This window comes from Pseudonaja textilis, chromosome 3, assembly GCF_049901715.1.
Source record: "Pseudonaja textilis isolate UNSWEBS1 chromosome 3, rPseTex1.2, whole genome shotgun sequence".
NCBI classification, from domain to species: domain Eukaryota; kingdom Metazoa; phylum Chordata; class Lepidosauria; order Squamata; family Elapidae; genus Pseudonaja; species Pseudonaja textilis.
In genome coordinates this window covers 107554633-107578666 of record NC_141992.1, presented here as the reverse complement: position 1 = coordinate 107578666, position 24034 = coordinate 107554633, and the positions used below count along the sequence as shown (strand labels likewise).

Below are 24034 nucleotides of genomic sequence, written 5' to 3'. Positions count from 1 at the left end.
GTGTGCGTATATGCTCTGTGTGTTATGAGGCTGAGAAGGAGGAGGGATGCAGCCATATTGAATGCTGTTAGCGCAGCTGCAGAGAGAAACCTCCTGAGCCACAGGAAGCAGCTGCCAGTGATGCCCTCAGGTGAAGATATTGCAAACAGGGAGGCTCAGTCCCCTTCAGGAGCCATGAAGCGCTCACCATCCCTCACACCTGCCAAGTCTCCTCCCACCGCACTTCTTTTACTCCTCACCAGAAGCATTCTTTTTGGGGAGACTATGGGATTACCCCATCTCCCTGCCAGCCATCTGGTCTTCAGTACTGGCTCGTCAGCCTCCGAACGTCATTCCCACCACCCGACAGCAGTTCAGAGGTTCCTGTCCCCACCCCCCGGGATGGACAGAGAGAGAGGAGGGAGGGAAAGAGAGAGAGAGAAAGACGAGACACAGAGAGAGAGAGAGAAATAGAGAGGTGAAAGAGATGAGTGAAAGGAGATGAGAGAGAGCGAGAAAGAAAAAGAGGGAGAAAGAAAAAGATGAGAGAAAGATGAGAGAGAGAGAAAGATGAGAAAGAGAGAGGGAGAAAGAAAGAGTCAGAGAGAGAGAGATTTAAAAGAAAATAGAAAAATGGCTCTTTGAGTGTTTAAGGTAGCAGAACACTATGGTCGTTAAGTGAACCTTATAGTCATTAAGCCAACACTTGTGTTTGTTAAATAAGTCCATTTTCCCCATTTTTAACCAGAAACCAGAAGGAATTGTTAGAAGCTGGCAAAAAACATAGAAAACCTCAGTCGCATGACTGTGTGGGAAGTTGTAATTGGTCGTGTGTTTGTGTGTGTGGTGTGTGTGTGTGTGTGTGTGTGTGTGTGCACATGCATGGCTGTCAAAACTCCAAAAACAGGTCAATTAGCTCTGGGGAGGTCAGTCGTAAATTAGAACACTTGCTAAACAACCAGCCATTAAGCAAGGACCACTTGTATTTGGTTTGCCAGTCGCATGGCCACCTGGCCATGTCCACTCAGTCATATGGCCATAAAGCCACACCCACAGAACTGGTTGCTAAAAAATTTGAATCCTACCCCGATCTAGATAATTTATGAAAATGTTGAAGAGCATTAGCCTAAGAAAAAATGTTGAGGTATCTCACTGCATGCTTCCCTCCATGTAGATGTAATTCCATTAAGAACTACACTGAGTGCAGTTGGTCAGCCAACTGCAAATCCATCTAGTGGTGGTACTATCATACATTGTTCTATCATACCAAGAAATGGGCCGCAGTCTATTTTGTCAAATGTCTTATTGATGTCCAGGTATCCATAGCATTTCCTTGATCCACTAATTTAGTCGCGAATAACATTTGTCTGGCATGATCTCTTTTTAACAAATTCATGCTGGCTTCCAGCAATTGCTTAGTTCATTTTTAGGTGCTCATAAATCTGAATATCTTTTCTAGGCTTTTTCCAGATACTAATTTTGCTAAGTGATTAGCAAAAAATTAATCTATTTCTCTGCTTCATTAAGTTTCCTGTAGTACACACCTTTAGCAATTCATTTCTTTTGCCTCTCATATTCACCCAAATGCATTTAAGACTTTCATCCATGGTGTTCTGCAATTCTGTAGAGGCGTATTCCTTACAATACAATGCAACGCTTCCTCTTTTGAACAGTTTATATCCTCCTCTTTTGAACAGTTTATATCCTTCTCTTTTGAACAGTTTATATCAGTGGTTCCCAAACTTTTTCAGTCCACCGCCCCCTTGGTGCTACAAACTCATCCTCAATGCTCCCCACGCAGGGGCAGGATTCAAATTTCTGTGGGTGTGGCCTAATTTGAGGGTGTGGTTTGCTGGTAACGTGATTGGGTGGGTGTGGCTTGCTGGTCACATGACTGGGTGGGTGTGGCTTGCTGGTCACGTGACTGGGTGAGCGTGGTTTGGTGACTGGCAAACCAAATAGAAGTGGTCCTCACTTAATGGCTGGTTGCTTAGCAAGTGTTCTAATTTATGACTGGCCTCCTCAGAACTACTTGACCTGTTTTTAGAGTTTTGACAGCCATGCACACACACTTACACATACTTCCTTCCAACCTTGCTGGAGCAGGTCATTGGACTAGAATTGGCAAAGCATCTCTGATTAGATTCTAGTAGTGAATAAAATCTAATCAGAGATGCTTTGCTGATTCTTGTTGATTTGTTTTATTTGTATTCCTTTATTTTATGTTGCTGTTTTGGCCCCGCCGCCCAAAACACAGTGGCAGCGGGATGTTTGAAAAGGAGAGCAAAGCCACTCTGGCTTTGCTCTCCTATTCCCAACGTTGCGTTCGGGGTGACACCCCACTGCCCCAAACACTGCGGTGGGATGTTTGAAAAGGAGAGCAAGGCCACTCTGGCTTTGCTCTCCTTTCCCAACACTGCGTTCGGGGCGATACCCCGCCACCCAAAACACAGTGGTGGTGGGATGTTTGAAAAGGAGTGCAAAGCCACTCTGGCTTCGCTCTCCTTTTCCAATGCTGTGTTCGGGGCGGACCTCCTTGTACCATGCATGCAAGTCAATGGGGTGATCCTGCGGGGCGTTGCCTTGAACGCGGCGGCGGTGGGATTTTTTTCTCACTCCTGAATTGTGCCCTGTCGCTCACCTCTAGTGCCCCCCTGCCACCTCTTAGCGCCCCCCTGCCAGCCCCCTTGCCTCAGCGCCCCCCTAAGGCATCCCACAGCCCCCCAGGGGGCGGTACTGCCCACTTTGGGAACCACTGGTTTATATCCTACTAACAGTATGTTCCAGTTGTGGGGCTTATCCCAACAAATTTCCGTAATAGCAATAATACCATACTTGTCTTCAAGTTGTCCCTGTTTTTACCAAATTCTGAATATTAATGTATAGGATCTAAGCTCATTATGACTGATCTCGTATCTATTTCCAACCTTTCCTGTTTTGTACTAGGTTCCCTTCCTACTTTTCACTCCCTTTCTCATTGGCTCATTGTCTTGTGGGTTATGTTTGGCATTGGTCTTAAAATTTGGTCTCCCTCACCTTTCAGGCCTAGTTTAAAGTCTTAGGTGAGCCTGGCTAGTTGTTTTCCCAACACATTCTTTCTGGTCCTTGGCGGGTTTTTTAATCTTAAAAAAGTTTTATTACATATAAAATAATTCCATTTCTAAAGAAACTGTGTGCTTTCTGCCTACAAATAATTTGAGAAATAATAATTGTAATATTTACAATAATACTCATTACATTGGTATTGGTCTTATAATAATAATATTTACTTATCCTTTTTAATAAACCTTCCTTATAAAATTGATCCTTCTCTTATATTTCCATATTTCTAACTTCTGTTTTTGTTGGCAGCCATTGATAAAATGAGTCCCACGTTAAAAAGTATTCAGTTTCTTCCTTTTCCTTAATTTTGAGTGTTAATCTATCCATTTCTGCGCATTCTGATATTTTTTTTAATTACATTTTTCTCTTTAGGGATTTCTTCACTTTTCCATTGTGCAAATACAATTCTAGCTGCAGTTAGCACATGTAAAATCAGATAAGTATTTTCTTTATTACATTTTTATAATATAATAAAAGGAGCTGCTGATACAGTTTTATAGAGGAATTATTGAGTCTATCATCTGCACCTCTATAACTGTCTGGTTTGGTTCTGCAACCCAACAAGACAGACACAGACTTCAGAGAATAATTAGGACTGCAAGAAAAAACAATTACTACCAACCAGTCTTCAGTCAAGGACCTGTATACTACACAAGTCAAAAAGAGGGCTGTGAAAATATTTACAGACCCCTCACATCCCAGACATAAACTTTCAACTCCTTACCTCAAAACAATGCTATAGAGCATTGTACACCAGAACAACTAGACACAAGGACAGTTTTTTCCTGAACACCATCACTCTGCTAAACAAATAATTCCCTCAACACTATCCAACTATTTACAAAGTCTGCACTACTATTACTATTAATTTTCTCATCACTCCTTATCACCCATCCCCTTCCACTTGTGACTGTATGACTGTAACTTTGTCACTTGTATTCTTTACGATTTATATTGACTGTTTCCTAGTATGGTTTGATTTGATGGTTGCACATCTTGCTGTTAGCTGAATTCCTAAATATTTTACTTTCTTGACAATCCAGATGTCTGTCTTCTCCATTAAACCTTTTTTTCTGTTTATTTATAAGGTTTTTAACTAGTACTTTAGTTTTTTTCTTTATTTATTTTCAGCTCTGCAACTTCACTACAATTTTTTAAAATTAATTTGGGTCCAGTTTCTTGGGAATTTTCTAATATGAAGACCAAATCATCTGCGAATGCCTTTGGCTTATATTTTTCTTTTTTAATTTCCATACCTTTTAATTCCATACCTTTGCATCTTGTCTAATATTTCTGTTTAACACTTTCCAATGTCAATATGAAAAGTAGAGGGGACAATGGACATCCTTGTAGAGATATTGGCCTGTAGTTTTTTATCTGCATTTAGTCTGACTCTTGTGTCGGCATGAGAGTGATGTTTGCAGTTGAAAAATGCTTAATAAAATTTATATATGTATAAAAATAGAGTGAAGTTTGTTTCCATCCACGTATTTGGTACCTTAGCTTCTAACAATACTTAGAAGTCCTTGTGACCTGTAGCCCATCTCTTGCTAGAAGTCCTTCTTCTAAGTAATGCAAAATAGTAGAAAAATCCAAAGTTCTCTTGGTGGCACCATCCCTTGAGCCAGTAGTTTTACTTTTAGAATCCTCTGTTCCCTCATTGGATGTTGACCTTTGGTTGGAAATACTGATGATTGTGCTCCCAGATGCTTCGTTTCTCTGCTTAGTTGCTCATAACAATTTTCCTTGAAATTGTTTTCAGGCTCTTTCTAACATGAAAGAGGAGAAAGTGATAATAATAATCTGTTGGCCTTCATTATTTTAATTTGTCTCTTTGTTACATCTTTAATCTTTGTCTCTGGGAAACAATGCATCTCTCTCAAAAAATTATCCTATTAAAATTGTCTTATTAAAAATTAGAGGGTCAGCTAACATTAGTAATCCAAATCCAAATTAATCCACTATGTTTTCTTCAATCTTTCAGTCCTCAATTCAATAATCAGTTTCAATAGAATTTAATTATTTGCAATTTAATTTGTCTTAAAAATTTTCAAGAGGGGAAAGAAACTCACTCAATAGTTCAAAATATCCAAATTGCCTTCTAAGATAACACCTTCCAGGTGTTATTTACTTTCTTCTGTTATGTGTATTAAACTTTTCTCACTTTCATTTAAAGTTCTCACATTGTAGTGCTCCTCTTCTTCCAGTACATGGCTTTAAAGTTCCAACATTAAACAGTATGTCAAAAACAGCTGATTTTCCAATAAATCCAGGGGGTTTAAGAACACCAATAAGAAAGACAGTTTCTCCCAAAAATCACCTTTCAGATTGTGTAAGCTTTTTTCCAGACTTTCTATATTTTAAAGCTTCCTTTAGGCATTCTTTCTCCTTTTAATTTTCAATCTTTAATCTTCTCCGTGTGTCTAATCACCACTTCCTTAACGCTTGGGATTATTTTTAAAAATTCTTATATTTAAGATAAGTCTTTAGAATAAGAGTTGGATATTATCTCACCCAGTTTCAATGCTCTGTCCACAAACTGCTCCAGCACAAATCTTACGGTCCTGTTTGTCCAGCTTGTGATTGCCAAAAATGGCCATCATCCCTGGTGCCTCTCCTTTCTTTGCCGTCCCTACAAGGCGGCTTTGACCACAGTTGCCGGCTGGATTTCATGGGGCTCGGTGGAGCCCACTAATTTCCAAGCCATTCTCACCGCAACGTCAACCAGAAGCCCCTTTGGAGGATAACGACCATTTGATTTTTGGAAGTCAAGATAATGCAGACAAGAAGCAACAGAGCAAAGTTAAACTAGTGTCTTAGACTGAAAGGGAGTAGAATTCAAAGATTTAGATCTCGGGAAGGTATTTCTGGATGGAAATCTTGAAGGAAAAAAGAAAAAAGCTTGGAAAACTCTGAAAAATGAGATTATAAAAGCCCAGCCTAGCACAATACTGTAGAGAAAGAAAAACAAGAGATCCCAGGAAAAACCAGCATGGTTGTATAAAGAACTCTCAATTGTAAGAGAAAAAGAACAAGTATAAAAAATAGAAAGAAAGACACATAATAAAGCAGTTAGCAATTAGCATACACCCTGAATCTGTAAAGATGAAAGTTTTCAGGAAAACTAAGCTCATAATGAACAAAGACTTGCAAAAAATGTCAAAAACAACAACTATTTTTCTTTCATCATGTAAAAAAGGGAATGGAAAACAAGTTTTGAATAAGCCTAGCTGAAAACTTTGTCACTCAAAAGATAAAGGGGGGAACTATAGGATCAGCTACACCGGACTTATTTGCTACTAACAGAGATGAAATGATAAAGGGGGTTGAAGTTGCAGGAACTTTGGGGGAGGGTGACTATGTCGTATTGGAATTCAACATAATTCATAATGTAATCAAACAAAGTAAAACTACTGTCTCAGAGTTTAAGAGACCTGACTTCAATAAACTAAGGATTTTATAAATAGCAATCCTAAAGGGTTCCTCCCCCCTTTAGGATTGCTATCTCAAGATGCTTGGAAAATCGGAAAAATGAGATTATAAAAGCTCAATTTAACACAATACCACAGAGAAATAAAAACGAGATCCCAGATGAAAACAGTATGTTTGCATAAAGAAATTTCTGACAAGCTGGGAGAGAAACAAGGACAAGTATTTAAAAAGGGAAAGAGGGACATATAACTAAAACAGAATACCAGCAAATAGCTCAAATCTGCAAGGACAAAGTCAGGAAAGCTAAGGCTCAGAATGAACTAAAAGTTGGAACGAATACCAAAAATAATTTAAAAAGTTTGTTTCAACATGTAAAAAAAATGTCAAGGAAACAGTTGTGACAAGATGACAAGGAAATGACAGGCAGAAGGGAGAAAGCAGAATTGTTAACTTCATTCTTTACATCCGTCTCCAGACAAGGAAAAAATAGTCCAAACTATTAAAACCAGTATCAAAAAGGACAGAATAGGAATACAAATCAAAATAGGCAAGAAAAATGGTAAGAATCCAGTCGACCAGAATCAAATCGATTACATCCTTCAGATCACCAGGATCAAATCGATTACATCCCAGAAATCTGAAGGTACTGGTAGATGTTATCTCAGAACTGTTGAACTATATTTTTCAAAGGTGCTGGAGTATCAGGATCTTCGGAGGGCTGAAAAAGATCTGGTTCCCATCTTTGAAAAAGGGGGAAAAACAGATCCAGGAAATTACAAACGGATCAGCATGACATCAATATCTGGAAGTTCCTGGAAAAGATAATCAAGCAAAAGATCTGCAAACACCTAGAAACAAGCAAAGAAGCCAATAGAGGATTTGTCAAAAACAGATCATATCAGACAAACTTTATTTCAAAACGACTAAATTAATGGATCAATTAAATGCTGAGGATATAGTATACTTGGATTTCAGTAAGGCATTTGTTTGGCCTACAAATTGATGACTGTTCCTATGAGTAGTGAGTCACCTATCATCAACACACATACGTTTTTTGCTCTTGGGGTTAATGTTGAAATAACAATATGGAAACAAGAGCAGATGAGCTCATTCTCATTGTTTTATAAGATCCAATCTAGGTCAGTCCCCGGGACCAGAGGTTTTGTCTTCCGAGCTTTCAGACTCATGCTGGAAATAGAGTGAGCACTAGAACTCTCAAAAAGCCATTGTCCCTGAAATTCTGCTTTTGGGGAATTCAGGACAGTGAATCATATCGAAAGATTCACATTTTTATGGGGGGCGGGGGAGAGATATTTAGTAGAGATGGTTGGAAAGTATTACTGTGGTCGTGCTTCAGGTAGCATATTTGTATTTACCTTTGGATTTTTTCCTATTCATACACTTCTTAATCAGTTGAAATGAGTTGAGGATGGGTATCCTTACAAGTTTAATTGTTACATACACACACACGCATGTCAAAAGTTATATTAGCCATAAAAGATGGCATGCAGGGGTCAATGTCTGGCAGCAGCTTCAGCCCGCTGACCCCATGGTTGCTGTACTCTGGGGCTGCATAGCCCATGCAGCACAAGTGAGTTGATTACCTGTCCAAGCAGCAGAGGTGCAGGGGGGGAGGCACACAATCCAGATGTGCCGCATGGGCCACAGGAAAGCTGAGAGTCGGGTCAGAGCAGATGGGTGGTCACGGGAGGCTTGTCTTTGTGTGGCAGCATCAGCAGCAGACAGAAGTACATAGGAGACATGCAACCTGAACATGCTGCACGGGCTGCAGGCAAGCTGAGAGATGGACAGAGTGGGCGGGCACCTGTGGGAGGCTCATTTTCATGTCTCTCCACTTGCCTGTGACTTGTGCAGAGTATTGGGATTGCCGGGCTTCCACCCCATGCCTCTGCCTCTGCTACTGTTGTCAGCCATGCAAAGATGAGCCTTCCGCAGCCAGCTGCCCACTTCAGCCTGACTCATGTTTCCTGCGGCCTGCATGATGTCAGCTTTGGAAGCCATATTGAAATTCGATGCTCCCATGCTGCCACAATTGAGCCTGAGAAAGTGGGAGGAGGGAATACATTTGAGTATATCTAGTTAGACAAAATAAAATTCTTTTGCTAGTTCAAGGTCACGGAGTGTTGCACATAATGAAATGGGAATCTTACTTTAGGACAGATGGTGATTGGATCATGTGATGTGATGATGGCTAGGGGAGATGGATTTATAGTTTCGACTTTTGCAAAGAAGCCCAAAATGTTCAGATTCGGGATTCACAGATGTGCCAGTTACTATCCAAATAAAGGAACCTTTGAAAGATGTCTGTCTTGGGGTTATTGGTTGGAATGGAGGGTTGCTAGAACACTGATCTGGATCGCCTGCCTCCTCCCACCATGGACAGGTAATCAATTCACCTATGCTCTGCAGGTGTGGCTGCTGCCAGACACTGTCAGCCTCCATCACCTCTGGTGCTGGTCCCGCCCATTGCCCTGGGCTAATGATCTTCAATAGGGCTTATTTTGGGGGTAGGGCTAACATTAGGCACATTTTAAAACAGGCTAGGTCTTATTTGGGGGGTAGGTCTTATTTGTTGGAGAAATTGCATTTAACTTAGTTTTTCAATTGTTTTCTCTAGACGCGATTATGAGAACAGGCCTCCAAAACTTCAGCTGCTGATGGAAATACGAGCTCATTATCATAAGAATGATCCAAGCTGGACTGCTGAACCAGAAGCTCCCATTGATTATTGCTATGTGCGTCCTAATCACATCCCGACCATTAATTCATTGTGCCATGAGTTCTTCTGGCCAGGTAGGATTTTACTAGATCAGGGCGAGCCAATCTTTCCTGATCTAAATGCTGTATCTGATTAATGAATCGCTTGCTGGGCTGAGGTGTTCCACTATCTCAGTAGTGGTAGTAGAACTAGCAAATTAAAAGATTTTGACATATGTAGGGGATGGATTTAGAATGGAAATTCGTTTTTTTTTCTCATAATAATTTTGTGCTTCCATTACTGTCTGATTTCTCTTTAAAAAAAAAAACAAATCTGAAAGTCTCACTGCTAAATTTAGGCCGTATGCCATTGAATACTGGTAATTTGATTTTGTCCCATTAGGGGAGAGATTTAAAAGATAAGAACAGATATGTTTTATCTTCTCATGGCTTATAGCATCTATGTTCACACTCTGAAAATCATACTTCCAAAATGTTGAGGGGAGGGCAGAGCTGCCATTGAATTTCACTAGAACAACTTCATGTGCTTTTATGGAGGTAGAGATTATATGCAGAGCTAATGTGTCACACTAAGTCCAAAGATGACACAGTGAAATCTAGTTGAGTTCAGTTCTTTATTTGCCTAATACAGTTTCCCAACCTTTCTAGCTTTGTGGACAGCTGGGGGAGGGATAGTTCCACCCAAGCAGCTGGCAAATGTGCGTACACCCACTGCACCATTTGTGTGAACGGTGGGCACCGTTTCCACGACACAGGTGCAAACCGCTCATGGCCCAATACAGGTAGTCCTCAACTTACGACCACAATTAAGCCCAAAATTTATATTGCTAAGTGAGAAATTTAAGTGAGTTTTGCCCCATTTTACAACTTTTCTTGTCACAGTTGTTAAGTGAATCATTGCAATTGGTAAATCAGTAACACAGTTGTGAACCTGGCTTCCCAATTGGCTTTGCTTGTCAGAAGGTCGCAAAATGTGATGACATGACCAGTGGTGGGATTTAAATAATTTAACGACCGGTTTTCTTCCCTAATGACTGACTGGGTGGGCGTGGCGAGGGGTATGTGACAGGCAGTACTCGGCCTCCTGCAGCCCCCTGGGAGCAAAAACAGGCCAAGGGGGAGCATGCCATCCTCCCGTGCCCTGTTTTGGGCCTAGTGTGTGTGTGTGGGGGGGGTGCCATACTTCCCCATGTCCCATTTTGGGCCAACTGGGGCTTCCTTCACTTACCTGAGAGCCAAAATGGGGCGTGTGGGGACTCCTTGAAGGGGCAGGGAGGGGAGGGGCTCGCCAGCAATTTAACAACTGGTTCATCCAAAGTGGTGCGAACTGGTTGAATACCACCACTGCACATGACCCCATGACATTGCAATGGTCATAAGTATGAAACAATTGCCAAACATATGAATTTTGATCACATGATCATGGGGATGCTGTTATAACTGTGAAAAACAGTCATAGGCCATATTTTTCAATGCTGTTGTAACTTCGAATGGTCACTAAATGAACAGTTGTAAGTTGAGGACTACCTGTAGTGGGATGGGGCCTAGGGGTGGGTGAGCCCTAATCTAATAGACAGAAACTCATCAAACTAAAGCTATAATCTTCTAACCTAATAGATTTACCTTGAGAGATACTAGGGTGTGATTACCCTGAACCTTTTTCTCTCTTCCCGTATCTAATTTAGGACTGTGCAGTCTCTTATTTGGGGCCTGCTCAGTCTCTTAAGTGTTGCTTTTTCTTTGGGAAGCTACAGTGCTGTGCTGGAAATTCCATGGTGGGCGTGGCCAGGGTGGGCATGACACAGGACCCCACCTCCACAGACATGGTTTTATAAACATATAAAATTAAGGAGGCGTATATTTCTGTGACTTTGTTTTTTTAATACATACTTGATCTACTTGATGACCCTATGAGAGACCAGATTAAGGAACTGACTCCATAGGAAGACTAGAGCTATAAATTATTGACATAGGCTATAGTAGCAGATTCCAGCAAGCCTGAAAGGTAATATATTTTACTCTTCCTCCCTTTTATAATCTTCTGAGTCATGGACAGTCTCCTGGAGCACTCGGGAGACCTTGTTTTGAGTCTGGACAGCCTCCTGGGGCACTCTGGAGGCCTCCTTTTGGGCCTGGAAGGCCTCCTGGAGCAATCCGGAGACCAAAAGTGGTTGCGGGTAGAGGGCGTGCACTCCTTTTGCTACCAGAGACACCGCAGGCCAGTCCTTTGCCAGACCAGCTCTGCAGGCAAAATCTAAGCACCCCATGGGCCAGATCCAGCCCATGGGCCTTGAGTTTGACACCCCTGGTTTAGGTGATCTCTCTACAAGAACGGGGGGGGGGGGACAGTTCAAGAATAAGATAATATGTAGTAACTGACTATAATGATGAATATACAACTAAGTAAAATGCTACAAAAGTTATAAGTGTACACCTTAATTGTGAAGTTATTTTTTCAGCACCATCATAACTTCAAACACTTGGCCTTTGATAAGCGAGCTCTACCTGTACAATGCTTCTAATGAAATGGACTGTCATCTACAAGTTTATGTTACATTTTGATATTTAAAATATTTGCTGCAATATTGTTACTACCTGGAAAATATCTTTTTATATATTTATTTTTATATGACACACTAGCATGTAATTATTTCCATAATTAATATGTCATTGTTTGTGGTTTCCTTTTTTCATTATTTATAGGGATTGATCTGTCAGAATGCCTGCAGTATCCAGATTTCAGTGTTGTTGTTCTTTACAAAAAAGTTATAGTTGCTTTTGGTTTCATGGTGCCGGATGTCAAATATAATGAAGCATATATTTCTTTCCTTTTCGTTCATCCTGAGTGGAGACGATCAGGGATTGCAACTTTTATGATATATCATCTTATTCAGGTACTGAGAAACATGACTTTAATTGCAAATTCAAATATTCATTTATTCAAGTAAATAAATCTGCACTTGTGTGACTTATTAATTGTTCAGCTTTTTTAAAATTAAGGAGGCTATTTACCTAATTTTTTATTTTGCTTTTTGGCCTTGATGTAGCACCTGAAAAAATACTGATAGAGGAGAATATTTGTAGCTCAGGTGAAATGAGGGGTCTTTGGTGCACTCAGCTTGATTTTTTTTTCTTGCAGATTTTTCATTATCCAAATTAAAGTAACATCATCAGTTCTAGTAGGGAGTGGGGTTTCTTTTTATGCTCAAGTGGCTTGCCCTGTGAGGGTTAGTGGGAGTGGTCTTGGTGATTTTTTTGGTTAGGCTCTTTATTGTTAGCATGTTTGACAGCTCTTTGATTGCTTCTTAATTGTTAGTCTAATGCTAATCTTGATGTTTCTCTGCTCATCTGGATGTTCAGCACTAGTAAGGAGACATTTTAGTCTTTTTGTTCTCCTTATTGGCTTATTAATTGTCTCTTTTGAATAATACGTAGATTTTGTTTATGTGTCTCTTTTGAATAATACGTAGATTTTGTTTATGTGTCTATTCATAACTGGTTTGTCAGAGTGCCAGACTTCCAGGAATTTTCTAGCATTTTTGGATTTGGCTTGTTTTAGCAGTGATGGCTAACCTTTTTGTCATCGTGTGCCGAAAGTGCGGGCGGGCGTGCCCGACAGGGCACGTGCCTGCACCCATAATGAAATGTGTGTGCAACCCCCTCCTGCTTGCCCTACACATATGTGTGCGGCCCCCGCATCCCACTTTTGGGAGGCTTGCTAGGCCCAAAATGGGGAGTGGGGATGGCTGTGCTGCACCTCCCTGCAGTCCCCTGCCCCCCACATGCACACACAATACCCCCATGCTCCCCCACCTCCTGTGCATGCACACACATCTCCTGCATGCCCTCCCCACACAAGCACAGCAGAGACCCGAAAATCAGCTGGCCAGTGGGATGCGCATGCACGGTAGAGCTGACTGGGGCGACGGCATACGTGCCATAGGTTCACCATCACGGGTCTAGGATGATCAGTTTCCCAGTGGAAACTATATTTAAGTCTGTCCATGTATTATGAAATTAAGGAGTTTTCATCATGTCTTCTGACTGCTAGTTGATGTTCATGGATACGCTGTGCTAGTCTTCTGCCTGTTGTCTTACATAGTAGCTGTTGGGTTTTCACAAAACAACAATTAAAATATCTTTTTTTGAGAACAGCACAATTCCAGGTTATCACTTCTCTATACAGACATAAAATGATTTACATATTCATCTTTTTCTAAATAGTATCTTTCTAATCATTATACAGTATTTACACTTTTGTCTGTCCTATTTACAGTTTCGTATTTTCTTTTCTCATAAAACAAGATTTCCCCTGTAATTACTAACCAGCGTGTAACACCTTTATATCTTTAAATTACTGTCCATTCAAATCTCATTTAAGATTTAATTTATATCTTAACACTTATAACATTGAATTTCTAACCTCTATTTTATAACATATAACTCTTATCAACCGAATTCTGCTTGGTACATTCCCTTAGAAATACACACTAGGTTCTAAAAAATACAATTATAACATTCCATTTCATATAATTTATCAACCAAGTTCTATTTGGTACATTCCCTTAAGAATCAATAAATTCTAAACAGAAAAGGAAGTAAAGTAATAACTTGTTATTCTATTCAAATTCATCTTAACATCTGATATTCATATTTCTTTTCAATTATATTTTAATAAATCATTGATAACAGTTAAAATATTCCCATCCTTTCCCACTTCCATTCTCTTATTCTCTTTATTTCATTACATAACAGTACCAATTTTATCTATAACTTTAATCACATATATTTCATATTTTCTATACCCATTACTATTTCTAATATAACAATACTATCTAATGTACCCTTGTAGAATCCTCTCTTTCAATTAAGTTTTCAACCATTATCTTTGTGAATCCTTGTATGTTTTCCCTGCTTCTCTATATCCTGCTTCTGTCCTTTATAACTTCTCCTTTCCATTTCCCCCCTCTTCTTCTTGCCTTTTTGGCCCCCTTTCTCTCTAATTCTAATTCTCCCTTCTGTAATCCTCACTTCTGCTTCTTCCTTGTATTGTAGTTACTCTCCAAGCTATTCTTTTTTTTGGTTGTTTTTTCAGATCTTAAGTTTTTCACTCCCTTTCCCCCCTTTTCCTTTTTAACTCCACATAGAATTACTTGATCATTAAAGATGGCTTCTTCGTTGTCCTGCCCATCTTGTTCTGCAAGCATTTCTTGTTGTTTTTCATAGTTCAAAATCTCCATTTCTAAAAATTGAAATATGAAGCCAAAAGATCCTCTTTCCGCTTGTGCATCTTCATTCTGCTTTTAAGTTCCATTTTAGCTCTTCAAGGAGTGATCCCACTTTAAACACTTTTAAACAACCACCCAATTAATTTTAGTCATTAAAATCCAACAACCAAAAATTCCAAAAATCACCAAGTTACCCAAATAATCCAAAGATGTTTCTTCTTGCTTCTTTTTTCCACTTTCTCTTTCCAGAGGATCTGTTATCTTGTAGCCAAGTTTCAATTACAACGTATCTTTTAGGAGTCTTGTTAAAATTTCACTGTTAATTCTTGTTAATTTCAGGTGGTCTCCTCCATTTTTTCCCGATCCCACCCTTTTCTTTTTTTTCCCTCTCCTTTCCTCCTTTTAAAGGTTTTAAAATATCCAAAAGTCTTTATTATCCCTTTAACATTTTATTTTCAGCTTAAAATTGCCTATTAACGTTAAAGTGGATTTATATCAATTTCTTGCTTAGCATTTAAAGACAATTACAACTGTCAGTGTAAGAGGAAAAAAAACACCAAGTCTTTTCCCTTTCCTCTCTCTTTCGCCGCTTCAAGGATCTTCTCTGGGAACAGTATTATTCTTTATAGTTCAAGACCCAGGGTACCTTGTATAGTTGCTTTCTCAATTCGACCTGGTTAGTCAAAACTTTCTCTTTTATCTTCTTCCTGCACAATCTTGTCCAGTCGGGTTCTTCTTTGAGGTGGCCATTTCTGACCACCATTGCAACCGCCTTCAGGAAAGGGAGTAATGGCCAGCCGAGGAGGAGAGATATGGCTCTCCTCAACCCCGCTGGTAGTCTCCCCCCTTTTCACCACCTCTATGGGTTGGCTTAGCCCCGAATCCAAGCGGCTCGGGGCACTCTGGTGGCGATCACAGATCAAAACCGCACACGATCGCGGATTTGGTCCGTCGCCGAAGAAGCCCAAACCAGAAGTCTGATGGTGATTTCTGAGATGTTTTTGATGTATAACAGTATTATATTTTTCACAGAATGTGTTGGGTTGTGCTATGTTGGGTTGAATGGTCAGGCAATTTTTGATGAAGTTGTTTGACTAACCATTTTGTTGGAAGATGTTGCATAGATGACTTCTTTCTTTTTTCTGATGTTGAGGATTGTTGTGCTCATGTAAATAATGTTCTTACATAGCTTCTCTTGTGGATGGTTAGGTTGTTGCTTTGATAGCGAAGCACTTGGTTGGTGTGGATAATTTTGAAAAAAATATTTTTGAAAAAATCCTGAGCAAAGGTGAATCCAAAGTTCTCTTTAACATATAAGACTCCAAATAGCTAGAACTCAGCTTCTTCATAAAATTTGATTTCTAGTCTCCTGATCACCCTTCCTGTTCTTTTCTGAGCCTGTTTGTATTTTTTAAAAAAACTTTCTATAATGTGATGCCCTAAATACACACATTAAGGTGGAGTCTGTCAAAGCGAAATAAAATAAAGTAATTCCTTCTTGTAATTTTGAAATTATACTTCTGTTTATGCCTTTTGAAATTACAAGTGTGTCAATGTGTACTCCTTTCAAAATCCAAGAAAGAAATACTCAGACTCCATGGATCAGAGCAAAGTTATCCTTTTACTGGAGAATGAAAAGGAAGCTACAAATGGAATTCCGAAACTGAGAATTTGGCGCGCAGATCACACATACAAAGAAATGGAGTTGTTCCCACCCCCCGAAGTCCAGAAGTCTCTTCCAATTAAAAGTTCTGAATATGATCATGTGGGCATCTTCAGGTGGTGATGAGGCCTCTGTCCGTTGACCTTGACATATTTTGATAAGACTTCGCAGCTGCGCAAAAAGGGATAGAGGCTAGCAAGGAAATGGAAAGTTGAAAAGAAGAAATCATATACCCCCTCCTTTTCTGCCCACAGTAAAGGAATGCAAAACACCTCCAGCTTTCTTCACCCCCCACAATTACCCCTCCCCCCGTTGCTAATGACAGCCGAAAGAAGTAAGCCTAGCAGTAGAGAAAATAAGGGAGAAATAAATGAGATAGATAGCAGTTAGGGTACCCGAAGAGATCTTGAGGCTGACAAAGTGCTATTTTCACAGCTGCATGACAATCCTGCTCATATTCAATTGAATATGCAATCAATTGCTATTTCAATATTTTTTTACTTTTTTAATTACCAATCCAATTGTTGCCCATACTATGCCTTTATCACTGGGCTGTTACCCGATCTCCGCAGACATCTTGTCTGTTGCTTTTCTCTCTCTGCTCCTTGGGCCCCCAATCTCTGGATTTTCTCCTCATGGCTTTTTCTAAAATGGCGCTTGTTTTATTCTGAAATCAAACAGGCCATTAGGGCCTCCATTCTTAAGTCCTGTTCTGGTTTGCACTCAAAAACAGCTGAAAAAATGTCCCACATTTCATCAAGACTATTGATCAATGTCCCCATATTCATCAAGACCAACAACACCTTTTGAGATTTAGGAATCTTCATCCCACGCTGTTCCAGCTCAAGGAATAAAGTCTGCATGTGCAACAAATGCTGCTCCGCAATCACCTGTGGCTGCAGCCTGGCCCTGTACAATTGTTTCGATGATTGCACAATATTGCATGCTGATGCACTCATATGAACGCTTCTCAATTTCAGCCAAACCTCATTTGCAGTCAGCTACATTCAAAAATTGTTCATCTTCTAAGCTTAAGATGATGTAGGCCAGTGCCTTATCATGCTGCCTTTGGTCAGCTGCTACTAATGGTGCCTTGGGTGTATTAACAACAATATCCCAGAGCTCCTTAGCCTTCAGGAAACATTCCAATTTTGGACTTCCAGTGGCACTTCCATCAAAGACTGATCAGAGACCACGATCGTGCGTGGCTTCGATCTGTGCTCTACCCATTGGAGGGTCCCAAATGGGACCGGATCCACCCTGGAGGGGTGGTGAAAGAGGGGGAGACCACCAGCTGGGTCAAGGGGAGTCGCATCTCCCCTCCCTGGCTATGTACACTCCCCTTGAAGACTAAGCTATAGCAGCAGTCTTTAACGGCTGCCCTGAAGCTATTAAGTTTGTGCTGGAGCAGTGAACTGGTGAGTGGCGTGTGACCAGACAAAATACTTTGGATTTTTCAAGGCAACCCGAGAAACAGAAGGAAAGAGCCCTCATTTAAGTGGCAATTGGAAAGTAGCAGGAAAATTATAAGGTAAATAAAATTGGACTATAAAAGGACTGAAATGGGAGTGATATTATTCAGAAGGAACTTTTTAAACAATAACAGAATCAGAAATTAAATTTGGAATATCATACAGAAATTGGCATTAATTCAGCATTGATTAGAATGCTGGACTTGTTGGAATTGACCATATTTAAAAGATATAATAGCTAATGATTGAAAATTAATGGAGTTAATACAAGCGGAAAAAAAATAACTTGAAAAGGTGGAAAGTGAAAACTGATGTAAGAACACCACCTAATGGTTAAAGGAACTTTTTTCATGACTTTATGGAAAACTAATGGTCTAGTAAATGCATGAATTGGAAATGAAATAAAGGCTATAATATAACAATAACCCTGGAAGCACAAAAATGATTACAGCAAAAGGACAAGTGAAGATATTATCTTGGGACTATTTGGTGGATTGGGAATGTGATATGGAAACAGAAGGATTAACAACAGAAACTAAGATAAATGGATGCTTCTGGTAAAGATTAAAATAAAAGATGTTGGCTTTTAATAAAATATAGAATAACTTAATTGAATAAGCAAAATGAATGAAATGTGCAAACAACTCAAATCAGAACTGTAAAATGTGAGTGGAATAATAAAAGAAAGCATGGAACTATGGGATGTATTGGCAGAAAAACTAGAAATGGCGATGCAGCTCACAGAAGAACAAAAAGTCCAAGGAGTCAGAGTTAAAGAATGAAGAAACCAGCCCAAAACAGCAAAAAGAACAGTGGACATAGCAAAAAGACACGAAAGGAATTAAAATTAAGACTTTGATGACAGATGTGATAAACAAAAGGGAAAATGCTTCCAAGATTAAATAAAAGAAGAACTCATACAAGAAGAAACTGCAAAAGAGGGAGGGGGAAAAATAAGTCAACGGGAGTTGAAAACCAAAATAATAATAGGGGAAAAAAGAGAAACTAAGAGAAAGGACTGGAAAAACTTAGAAAAGGGAAAACAAGCTAACATTAGAAGAAATTACAGGGCTGAGTGACTAAGAGATGATGGTTAAAGATAAAATAAAGGGAGGATTCCACATGGAAATATATTTTGGTTTTGGGTTTTTTTAGAAATATATATTGGGGAGTTTTGAAGGTTAAAGTTTATTAGGAATTACTTTCAAAAATAAAGAAATAAGATTAATTGGAATTAAAGGGGAATAAGACCTCACTGTAAGAAGACTATATAATTATATATGAGAAAAATGTAAGAGTAAGAGAAATTAAGATGGTTGTATACATGATTATATTGTAAAGTATTTGCAATGAGATTATTATATTATGATTAAAAAGTGATGAATGGAAATTAAATAAAATTCCATAGGCAAAATTCCATAGGCTAAATGGAAACAAAGAGGAAATATGAATGGTTATATGAATATCTCTGGAATAGAATAGAACAGAATTCTTTATTGGCCAAGTGTGATTGGACACACAAGAAATTTGTCTTGGTGCAAATGCTCTCAGTATACATAAAAGAAAAGATACACTCGTCAAGAATCATAAGGTACTTAATAATAGTCATAGGGTACAATAAGCAATCAACTCATACTAGGAAACAGTCAATATACATCCTAAGAGTATAAGCGACAAAGTTACAGTCATACACTCACAAGTGGGAGGGGATGGGTGATAAGGAGTGATGAGAAGGTTAATAGTAATAGTGCAGACTTTGTAAACAGTTGGACAGTATTGAGGGAATTATTTGTTTAGCAGAGTGATGGCATTTGGGGAAAAACTGTTCTTGCGTGTAGTTGTTCTGGTGCACAGTGCTCTATAGCATTGTTTTGAGGTAAGGAATTGAAAGTTTATGTCCAGGATGTGAAGGGTCTGCAAATATGTTCACAGCCCTCTTTTTGATTCATGCAGTAAGTATACAGGTCCTCGATGGAAGGGAGGTTGGGAGTAATTGTTTCTTTCTGCACTCCTAATTACCCTCTGAAATCTGTGTCTTTCCTATTGGGTTATAGAGGTGCAGATGATCAAACCAGACAGTTATAGAGGTCCAGATGACAGACTCAATAATTCCTCTGTAGAACTGTATCAAAAGCTCCTTGGGCAGTTTGAGCTTTCTGAGTTGGTGCAGAAAGAACATTCTTTGTTGTGCTTTTTTGATGACGTTTTTGACGTTAGGTTTAAGATTCATTGTAGATTGGGGGGGAAATACCATATGGATCCTGAATGGGTGGGGGGAGAAACACATGCATATAAAATAATAAATAGGGAATTGTTGTTAATTGGAAGGTAATAATTAAGAATGATTATATTGATATTAGTTTTATTTTATTTTTATTTTTTTGTTTGCTATACATCGGCTTTGAGAAAGTAAATGAAGAAAATATGTAAAATAAAATAGGTGGTAAGCTGGAAATGAAAATAAGAGGGGATAAAGTGTGGAAAGTACCGTGTTTCTCCAACAATATGTTCCCCCTCACCATAGGAAGTCCCAGCATGTTTTCTAGGCATAAAATGAAAGTAAGCCCCTCCTCCAAAATTTAGGCCTATGTTAAAACTTGCAAAAGAAGAAGGGCGGGGAAGACTTGCCATTAGAAGCGCCCCATGGGCACCCACGCCTCACCACCAGCCACTCCTAATGACTGATCATGGCGGAGCACAGAGGGCTCCCTACCCCCGCCAAGCGCCTTTGCTGCAGACCCGGGTCAGCGGGTGGGTGGCAGCCACGTGGATGTCCACCGGCAGCATTTCAGCCTCTTCTCGGGCCTCCATAGCTTCCACGGTTCCCGCCGGCGCCGCCTGCCTGCTGACCCAGGTCTGCAGCAAAGGTGCTTGACCGGGGTAGTGTGCCCTCCATGCTCCACCATGATCGGCTGTTAGGAGTGGCTGGTGGCAAGGTGTGGCTGCCCGTGGGGTGCTCTAAGCGTGGGTGTGTGTGGGGGGAAATTAATTCACCCCTGAACAGACATTCTAGCCATTTTTTCGGGGCTCCAAAAAAAAAAAAAAAGACCCGGCCTTATTATATGAGAAACACAGTATGTTTTAGGACGAAAATGCTTTTGTTACTGGATTAATGAATGGAAAATACAAAGCGAAAATTTATTTAAAGATTAATGGAATAGATAATGATTTCATAGAAACTAGATACAAAAGCTGGAAACGTAACTGACTATGTATGTATGTTGTAACCTGAAATCACATTGCTCACTTGAAGAGATGTATAAAAAATAAAGAAGTGTTTATATATATGTATATGTACATGTATATGTACATATATATGGGAACATTCCAATTTTGCAGCCCAAATAATATAATTCTTCTGTCTGAAACAAGGCAGAGAGCTCTCCTTGAAATAAATAGCCATCCTACAATCTTCCTCTGCCTTGTTCTCTTTTACTATAACACAGGCAGTCCTTCATCTTAATTACAGTTCAGTCTTACTGTGTACTCTGGACCCATAACCTGTCAGAGTATTGTGCAGTATATCTGACTAGCATACAAGTAAGTAAATCTGCAGGATTCGTTTACATAAGAAATTTCTTTATATACAATACCACACAGCAGAAGTCAGCATACAAATTCAGGAACACAGAAGCAATATTCACAGAAGCCAGGGTAGAGATATACAGAGGCCTAGAGACCTAGATTTACAGAGGTTACAGTTTGTAGAGGACAAACCAATTCTTATATACAGTTCAGCAAGTCAAAGCCAAGCCCAGACTCCGAACTGTCTCTTATGGTCAAAACAAACATTATGTTTCAGTTTCCAAACAGCTCCCATTGACTGACCTGTTGCCATGTCTATTCCAGTTCATGAACTGTATACACTGACAAGGATGTCACAGATAACACAACATTAGTGTAAAGAGAAGATTGTATGAAATCTTAAAAATTAAGAAGGGTTACTCCAGAAAGTAATGGTAATAATTCCAAAAGAGACTGTTTTAAAGTATGGAAGAAAATTGTAACAACATCAGCAACTACTGAAATGGGTTACAGAGAAAGATTGTTCTGTAGGAGAAAAGGAAGACAAAATTGACTCTTTTTTTCCACTGTTTCTCAATCTTTTGAGCTGGAGAAATGTTTTTCAGGCTCCAGGGAACCTTGGCACATTTAGGTTCAAATATAGATAGACCAGAGGTACAACATTGGATTTGTTTCGTGTATGTGTGTATGAAAAAAATTCATTATTTTTTAGTTTAAGAACACTGTTAATCCATATATACTCTCTGTGTGTGTGTGTGTGTGTGTGTGTGTGTATGCATTAACAATGTTCTTAAACTAAAAAATAATGAATTTTTTTCCTTTTTACATACATATGTGTGTGTGTTTATTTGTGAGTAGGTTAGAGTTGAGATATGGAATATGTATTTGAATAAGATACATTGCTACTTGAGACAATTATCCCTGCAATACTGGCAGTTGGTTTGTGTTACTAGTTACTGGTGTCTTTTTAAAGGGGAAAAGTTCTCTTTTTGTTATCTTAAATTTTAGGGGGGTTAGTATTAGATGATTTGAACATTTTTGTACCTTTAAAATGGGTATTTCATCAATTGTAGCTAATAGTCAAGACATGGAAAGTTGACTTTGTATAGCTGTTAATTGATTTTAATATTTTGGAGTTCTGCTTGGATTCTTTGATGATAATTAGATAAGGAGAAGATTTACTTATTTGAGCTGTTTATTACTAAGTGTTATGGGATGAAGAGTTTTATACTTGTTAATTAAAGGGGTAAAGACATTATGAAATTGTTTATATATGTCATGATGATGGGAAATCCCTTTCTTAAAGGGACAGATGTGCATTTTATTCCTTCTCTAAACCTGCTGCCCATTTTTCTTCTTTTCTTCATTGTTCCTTCCCAAACTGTAAATCATTGTAAAAAAAAAAGTTTCAGGATTGTAATGCAATTCTAGCATAGCAGACCCACACATGCAACCAAAGTATGGATCCAATATGTAGATATCTTTATTATAATAAAGCAAAATAGAGAAGACACATTAAAATAAATATTTTCAAAGCAATATGTTTCACAAGGGAAGAAGAAAAAAAGGTACTACTATTCCTGGAAATCCTCATCTGCAGAGGAAATGGTGCAAACTAGAAACACAAGTCTATTGAAAAACCAGCCACACTAGCCAAGCCCTCCACTAATCAAACTAACAACCCAACTTCCCACAAGAAGACCTGCATAAGAACATTTTTCAGTACAAACACATTACAGCAAACCAGAAAAAGAAAACAGACCACTTATGTAACATCTTCCAAACAAATACTCCCACAACTTTATCAAAAAGTAAGGGACCACTCAACCCACTATAACACAACCAACACAAGGCATGAAAATGATAACACTACCATATATCAAAAACATCTGATACAATCAACATATAATCATATGTCATGACTGCAGCATACATCTAAACCCCTCCAAAACATTTTAAGTAATATGTCAGTTTATTTAAAAGAAAATGGTTCACTTCTCCAAATGTGCCATTCTTGAGGTTTCTTTAAATGACTACTGGTAGTCTGAAGTTCTCTTTGTCCTTCAATATTGTAAGAACTCCGTTTCAGTGCCAATGTTTCACTCCTTACAAGGGAACAACATGAACAGTGTTATATGGAAGCTAATGTAGGATCTGGTATTTCTACTGTCTTAAATTATTTACCTTATTAAAAAGAGGAATCGTGTAACCTTGATATAATTCTTTTTTTCTTTTCTTTTTTACAGACTTGCATGGGAAAAGATGCAACTCTCCATGTCTCTGCTAGTAATTCTGCAATGCTGTTATATCAGAAGTTTGGATTTAAAACTGAGGAATATATTTTAGATTTTTATGACAAATATTACCCTTTAGATAGTAAGGAGTGCAAACATGCCTTCTTCCTGAGATTGCGACGATAATACATAAACTTAGTAGATATGTTTGTACAAAACCTGTCAGTAAAGGAAAATTTGGCATAGAATGCTGCTCACTGCTCTGTTTTATTCATTGGATAAGCTGGATATTTGCTGTTCAGTTTTTCTGAGAATTCTTTGACATTTCTGAGAAGAGGAATTCTTGACAAGAAAAATCCATTAAAAATAAAAAATTCAATTTATTGTAGAGGTGAAATTGGATCAATATTTTTGTGAAGAACCTTATCAGTTCAAGTGCTAAATAATAACAGTATCAATACAGGAGAATATTTATAGCTTGGGGTTTAAAATGAGGGGTCTTTGGTACTCTCTGAGCCTGGTTGTTTTCTTGCAGATGTTTCATTACCCAAATTAGGTAATACCATCAGTGTTAGTAAGGAGTGGGGCTTGCTTTCAGTTTATATTCTAGTGCAGGGGTCTGCAGCCTTAAACACTCAAAGAGCCACTTGGGCCCATTTT

General features: G+C 38.9%; 1 protein-coding gene across 4 annotated transcripts in view; it reads left to right on the top strand.

Moving 5' to 3' along the window:
* Positions 1-23771, top strand: part of KAT14 (lysine acetyltransferase 14) — a 148456-nt gene extending 124685 nt beyond the window's left edge. For 3 of the 4 annotated variants that reach the window (XM_026718747.2, XM_087930551.1, XM_087930553.1), the window contains 3 exons: positions 9152-9327; positions 11956-12146; positions 23387-23771. In XM_026718747.2, the coding sequence (XP_026574532.1) occupies positions 9152-9327; positions 11956-12146; positions 23387-23560 (541 nt within the window). In that variant the 3' untranslated portion in view covers positions 23561-23771. The remainder of the gene's footprint in view (positions 1-9151; positions 9328-11955; positions 12147-23386) is intronic. The other variant, XM_087930552.1, reaches the window with a different exon arrangement.
* The last annotated feature ends 263 nt before the right edge of the window (positions 23772-24034 follow it).